Source organism: Salmo salar, chromosome ssa15 (assembly GCF_905237065.1).
Source record: "Salmo salar chromosome ssa15, Ssal_v3.1, whole genome shotgun sequence".
NCBI lineage: Eukaryota > Metazoa > Chordata > Actinopteri > Salmoniformes > Salmonidae > Salmo > Salmo salar.
In genome coordinates, this window is record NC_059456.1 from 91219957 (window position 1) to 91227566 (window position 7610).

The 7610-nt window shown below is 39.6% G+C and overlaps 1 protein-coding gene across 1 annotated transcript in view; it reads left to right on the plus strand.

Moving 5' to 3' along the window:
* Nucleotides 1–7384, plus strand: part of LOC106572638 (protein diaphanous homolog 1) — a 45199-nt gene extending 37815 nt beyond the window's left edge. The window contains exons 13-17 of the mRNA XM_014147001.2: nt 85–214; nt 322–354; nt 758–855; nt 1207–1290; nt 4598–7384. Of these exons, the coding sequence (XP_014002476.1) occupies nt 85–214; nt 322–354; nt 758–855; nt 1207–1290; nt 4598–4699 (447 nt within the window). The 3' untranslated portion in view covers nt 4700–7384. The remainder of the gene's footprint in view (nt 1–84; nt 215–321; nt 355–757; nt 856–1206; nt 1291–4597) is intronic.
* The last annotated feature ends 226 nt before the right edge of the window (nt 7385–7610 follow it).

Here is a 7610-nt window from a genome sequence, read left to right on the forward strand (position 1 = left end):
TTAATATTGGATTTATCGTAAACTCTTTTTATAATGGAGTGTGTGTCGCACCCCACCTTTCAATGTCCCTCTTCAACCCCACAGCTCTCCCAGCTCCGTGGGATAGACAGGAAGTTCACCTTGCTGCATGCCCTTGTGGAGCAGATCATGTTGCACGAACCCGGCTTGGCCACTTTTCCACAAGAGTTGACGGAATTCGAAACTGTCCCTGGGGGTAAGTAATCAAGATTTTGTTCAAAGCCCCGATAACCTGTACTTTATGTTTCAATTGGAGCAGTTTAGGTAAAACAGTTAGGTATTTCTCTCTGTGTTTCTGATCAGCTTCCATTAAAGGCCTCACTGCTGAAGTGGACGGTGAGTCTACCACGTTTCCAATCCTGTCCAATAATGTCTCTGTAAAAAACAGGTGTTGCTCTTTACAGTGCTGAGATCTAATTATAGTGAATACATTTTTTTAAATACCTATGAATGATATTATCTAAGATGGGATGATCTAGCTAGTTCAAAGAGATGACTGGTTTGATGGCGCAATTACATGTAAAGTGTGAAGACATGTAGGCCTAATATCAGCTTCATGTATAGACATTTATGATTACTTTTTGGCTGAAGAATTGTGTTGAATAGTTGACACGAGTGCAGATCAGCCACTTGTCTTGATCCAGCAGCAGAAAGGAGAAAATAGTGATTTAAAGTAGAGAGTATTTGCTTCAGTGATCAGGTATGATGGATGATGGACATGATGTGTCATCCCCTCCAGTTCTCAAGAATGAGTTACAGAAGACCATTCAGTACAAGAAAACGTACAAGAGAAGAAACCAAGGCGATCAACACCCAAAGTTTTCCAAAGACCTGAAGGTAAGTTATTCTGATAGACCTGTTCTTTCTTTTCAGTTCATATTCAGACAAACAGATATAAGATTAAGAGAAACACAAGAAACACTTTGACATGCCGAATTAGCATCAGTCTATTGCATTTCACCATCACACTATATCACTAATTCACAGTGCTTGTCTGAAGATAAGCACATCATAGGGAAGTTAATTTCTATTTGCCTGGTATACTGAGTGTTGCTTCATATTGCATTATTTTTGTCTTATGGTGTCTGCTGTCAGTTTGCAGTGGTAGTTTTGTGGTGCAACAAAAAAACAGAAGGTATTCTGATATTATACATCACATAATGTTCTTCTTTCTCCCTCTCACCCCAGATGGCGATTGAGAAGTACAACACCGATCTCTCCCTGCTGACAAAGAGGTCTGAGGAGATGAAGAAACTCTACTCTGACATATTGGTAATCCCTGAGTTATTATTTTAATATGTCTGTTGTGCTGCCCCTCCAGAGATAAATGGTTCCTCTAGTCCTGAAATGTCGAGATGGCCCTTTTCCATTGTTTCAGCTTATCTATCTTTCCACTGTGGAGGGTGGAATGGGGATTGAAGAGGATATACACTTCCGTTCAAATGTTTGCGGTCACTTAGAAATGTCCTTGTTTTTTAAAGAAAAGCTCATTTTTTGTCCATTAAAATAACATCAAAATGATCAGAAATACAGTGTAGACATTGTTAATGTTGTAAATGACTATTGTAGCTGGAAACGGCAGATTTCTTTATGGATTATCTACATAGGCATACAGAGGCTCATTATCAGCAACCATCACTCCTGTGTTCCAATGGCACGTTGTATTAGCTAATCCAAGTTTATCATTTTAAAAGGCTAATTGATCATTAGAAACCCCTTTTGCAATTATGTTAGCACAGCTGAAAACTGCTGTTCTGATTAAAGAAGCAATAAAACTGGCCTTCTTTCGACTAGTTGAGTATCTGGAGCATCAGAATTTGTGGGTTCAATTACAGGTTCAAAATGGTCAGAAACAAAGTCCTTTCTTCTGAAACTCGTCAGTATATTCGTGTTCTGAGAAATGAAGGCTATTCCATGCAAGAAATTGCCAAGAAACTGAAGATCTCGTACAACGCTGTGAACTACTCCCTTCACAGAACAGCGCAAACTGGCTCTAAACAGAATAGATAGAGGAGTGGGAGGCCCCGGTGCACAACTGAGCAAGAGGACAAGTACATTAGAGTGTCTAGTTTGAGAAACAGACGCTTCACAAGTCCTCAACTGGCAGCTTCATTAAATAGTACCGGCAAAGCACCAGTCTCAATGTCAACAGTGAAGAGGTGACTCCGGGATGCTGGCCTTCTAGGCAGAGTTGCAAACAAAAAGACATTTCTCAGACTGGCCAATAAAAATAAAAGATTAAGATGGGCAAAATAACACAGACAATGGACAGAGGATCTCTACCTAGAAGGCCAGAATACCGGAGTTGCCTCTTCACTGTTGACGTTGAGACTCGTGCTTTGCCGGTACTTTTTAATTAAGCTGCCAGTTGAGGACTTGTGAGGCGTCTGTTTCTCAAACTAGACACTCTAATGTACTTGCCCTCTTGCTTAGTACACATACACTGTATTTCTGATCAATTTGATGTTATTTTAATGGACAAAAACAAGGACATTTCTAACTGACCCCAAACCTTTGAACGGTAGTGTATATTTCAAAATGTTTTATCTTCAAGGTTACTTCTGCAGCAGTTGTTTAAATTTGATATATAATAGTTAGTATAGACCACAGACTGTCCCTATTGATACTGTAATACACAGGAGGGTATTGGAGTCTGTCCCTATTAATACACAGGAGGGTATTAGAGTCTGTCCCTATTTTACATTTTAGTCATTTAGCAGACACTCTTGTCCAGAGTGACTTACAGGAGCAATTAGTTTTAAGTGCCTTGCTCAAGGGCACATCAACAGGTTTTACCTAGTCAGCTCGGAGATTCAAACCAGCAACCTTTCGGTTACTGGCCCAACCTCTTAACCACTAGGCTACTACGAAGCCCTATTAATACTGTAATACACGGGAGGGTTAAAAAGTCTGTCCCTATTAATACTGTAATACATGGGAGGGTATTAGAGTCTGTCCCTATTAATACTGTAATACACAGGAGGGTATTAGAGTCTATCCCTATTAATACTCTAATACACAGGAGGGTATTAGAGTCTGTCCCTATTAATACTGTAATACACAGGAGGGTATTAGAGTCTGTCCCTATTAATACTATAATACGCAGGAGGATATTAGTCTGTGCCTATTAATACCATAATATGCACGAGGGTATTAGAGTGTCCCTGTTAATACTATAATAAGCAGGAGGGTATTAGAGTCTGTCCCTATTAATAATATAATACACAAGAGGGTATTAGAGGCTATCCCTATTAATACTATAATACACTGGAGGTTATTACATTTACATTTACATTTTAGTCATTTAGCAGACGCTCTTCTCCAGAGCGACTTACAGTAGTGAATGCATACATTTCATACATTTTTTTTCTCCGTAGATATCTAACGGAAGTGGTTTGTCTCTCAGATTCAGACATAGACAAGATGTCGGAGTGTCACTTATTGATACAGATAAGAAGATGCTTAGGGATATTTACCAACTTAATACACCTTCTTTATTTTAGTGTAGTTTGGCATCAGCCTAGGTGCTGTTTCTGCCCAGTCAGAACAAAGTAAAACTCTTACAGAACAATGTATTTTTCAAGAAAGTAACGGCCAGTTTCCAACCTCCCCTATTTCCAGAAGGACAATCCATCATCACAAAGAGTCCATCTGACTCTGTTGTGTTCTGGGTTTGAGTTGTGAGCCTTGACAGAGTGACGGGTGAGCCTTGCCAGGGTGAGGGGTGAGCCTTGCCAGGAAATTGTGATATAGTAGGTTCCACAATTAAATTCCTGCGCACTCCAAACTTTATCCTTCCCACCCTCTCGTACACACACGGACGCACGCACACACACCAATAATGATGTGCTACAACCTGAGCCAGCAGCAGCATAGAGAGGAGAGAGACAGAGAAAGCGAGAGAGAGAGAGAGAGAGCGAGAGGGAGAAGACTGACCCTGACACAGCTTATATCTGTGACATTATCAGAACCTTCTCTCTGCTCCCCAGGGGGAAAAAAATCCTGCAGTCAGACACGGAACCAATGGTAGTAGCCTATACTGCATGGTTAAATTGCTCTCCCAGTGTTACTGTATGGGCATGTTTATTTAGGGTGAAATGCATCAAAATACTATAAAGTTAATAGGTTAAATTCAGAGTTCCATATGTGCTGCAGTGTTGTTGGCTTAGGTTTTCTGATTAGTGATGTGGTCATATACTGTAGCAGTTGAGCCGTGTTTGACTGATATTAGATGTTACTCTTGAGCCACTGTTTTAATGACACACCCTTTGTATTAGCTGACCCTGTAGTGAGTTAAGTGTAGCCATGGATTCATGCCATGGCCACCCGTCTGTCTCATTGAAGATATTTAAGTCCAATAATTGCTTCCATGCTCACGCAGTTTATCAGCTCATTATAATAATTGGAGTTTGCAATGATACGGACTTACGTTATGCTTCCCAATCGAACCAGGGACATCGGTTAACCCCAGGAATTAGACAAATGTATTATAACCTCTGAAAGAATGAAAGCAACTGAAGTGCTTTGGACTTGAGATGTCAAAAATAATACCTTGGGTCATTTGTCTTTTTTCTTGAAGGTTAAATTCGGAGAGCCGATGGATCAAGATTCTCAGGAGCTGTTTGGCTTGGTGTGCCAGTTTGTCAACGACTTCAAGGAGACATATGCTGAAATCAGATAACAATTTGCTGTCCTTGCGTGACTATCTATAAATCTTCAGCCAATCCAAACACAATTCAGTGCTGCATACTTTGTAATTATGCACATACAAATACAAGTTTATTTACTTCAAATTGTAAAGAGGCCAAGACTTCTTAGAAATTGCACTGATCAGTGAAGTAATACATTAATGACAACCTTGAAACCTTTAAGCGTATTAGGGTCTTTGAAAAGCGCTATATAAATAATTGTTATTTGTGTGCACTGAGATGCCATACAAGCTGTAGTTTAATACTATGTTCAGGCAGCTAGACTTGGGGATTGCAATTTCAGTGGGAAAATATTAGAGTGTATAATGCTTTGCTATAATTAAAAGGAATCTGTATGTGATATATAACAGGTACTGTTTATTGTTTGAAGACGGTAGACTGATTCATTGTGACAAATTGTCTGAAATCGATTGAAAAAATGTATTGAATTGAAGTTACAGACAGTAGGGGGAATGCCTACTGGTTTGAATGGTGTCAGCAATGTTGATCTTGTATTATTTTGAACTTAACAACATGAATTGGGATATTTTGTGTACTATATACTGTAGGTAGAGAACATTGAACGGAACAAGGCTATGTCAATAACTCAATTTGGACAAAAATTCTGATAGAAACTTATAGTCCCAAGCTCTCTACTTTCTGTCCACAGCTGTCTGTCTGATGACAAGGGAACCGAATCACAAAGAACACACACACAGTGGCCTCGCCAGCTGAAAATGGTCCATCAGATTACCCATTTTTCTCTGAACGTGCAGACATTCTTGCCTTGGTTGGGGACACACAGATTTTCTATTTCAGTACTCCAGTCGGGGATCCAGGACCCTTCTCTGATTCTGGACAGCATCTGGTGCTTTTTGCCATCTGAAATTGATATTTTTTCCCCTACTTTACATTGATTTTATGAGAGAGCGAGATTGATTGAAAATTTACAGAAAATATTTGATTAAATGTGGCTTTCCTTCAGAAGATGACTTATTACTTTTATGATTGTCACGGCTGTCAAAAGGATCGGACCAAAATGCAGCATGGTTGTAGTTCCACACATTTATTTATTCCGTGAAACGTTGCAATACACAAATAACTAGAATAACAAAAACAACAAACCGTGAAGCAGAGAAATAAACACTACTCAAAAGATAATCACCCACAAAAACAGGTGGGACAAACATCAGCTTAAATATGACCTCCAATTAGAGACAACGACAACCAGCTGCCTCTAATTGGAGATCATACCAAACAAAACCAACATAGAAATACAAAACTAGAAACTGAACATAGAAATACAAAACATAGACAAACACCCCCTGTCACGCCCTGACCTACTCTACCATGGAAAATAACAACTTACTATGGTCAGGACGTGACAATGATATTACATATTTACGCAGACTGGGTTATTTTTTCTCATTTCTGAAACAAATTTGATCTGATTTGATTAAGAGAAAAGATAGAAGAGCAGAGGCCGTTGTCCAGCGGTAACGCTCCCGGCTTAGACACATGTATACTCCTCTCCCCACTGGATGATTGGGTTCCATCCCCGCTCCAACCCTTTAATCTGTTTCTAACAACTGCCTGTAACCCCTCTGATTTCTTCCGTGTCAAAATAAACCAAAAAAGGCCATTCAAACTATACTAAACAAAATTATAAATGCAACGATTTCAACGATTTTATTGAGTTACAGTTCATATAAGGAAATCAGTCAATTGAAATAAATAAATTAGGCCCTAATCTATGGATTTCACAGGGGTGCAGCCATAGGTGGACCTGGGAGGGCATAGGCCCACCCACATGGGAGCCAGGCCCAGCCAATCAGAATGAGTTTTTCCCCACAAAAGGGCTTTAATACAGACAGATATCCTCAATTTTCAGCAGCTGTCCGGGTGGCTGGTCTCAGATGATCCCACAGGTGAGGAGGCCGGATGTGGAGGTCATGGACTGGCGTGTTAACACGTGGTGTGCGGTTGTGAGACCGGTTGAACGTACTGCCAAATTCTCTAAAACGACATTGGAGGCAGTTTATGGTAGAGAAATTAACGTAACATTATCTGGAAACAGATCTGGTGGACTGTCAGGTGGATAGATTATCTTGGCAAAGGACAAATGCTCACTAACAGGGATGTAAACAAAGTTGTGCACAGAATTTGAAAGAAATAAGCTTTCAATGCTTATGGAACATTTCTGGGATCTTTTATTTCAGCTCATGAATAATGGGACCAACACTTTACATTGTCTTTATATTTTTGTTCAGTATGTTTTTAGTATGAATGAGGTTGATGCACAGCAACTAAAGCTTGACCATGTTTCAGCGTGTGAGGACCTAGAAACCTACAGTCAATGAAAATATTGTGTGATAGTTTTTCTTAAATGATGCCCTATATTCCTCCTACCCATCTGTGCTTGCTATGCTACAATTTTATTTAATTGACTACACTTTTCCTGTCACATGCTTGATTCTTGAGGCATATATACTTTTCACTTAATACCCATGACTTCAAATACTTAGCCATGTCAAGTGTGAAACTTCAAAGCAGATTGTTTTTATGTAAAGCCCCGTTTATACCTGGTCCTTTGTCCTGATCCTGTCTATATTCTGATTTAAGCCCACATTTCCAGAAATGTGTCTACACATGGTATTAAAATGTGTCTGTTATCTGTCCACTGTGTCCGCATTGTGGCCAGATTTCCTGGTCCCTTCCTTCATGCAGATTATTTCACAGCTATTCTTTCAAAATAATGTTTATTCATTGTAAGACACTTATATTGATGTAATAAGTCAATGATTTTAGAGGGCAAAATATTTATGATTTAGATGGTTTCTCAGTCCAGATCTTGTAAGATATCCAGACACAATGCGTGCCTGACTACCTCCGGAGGTGGTCAGG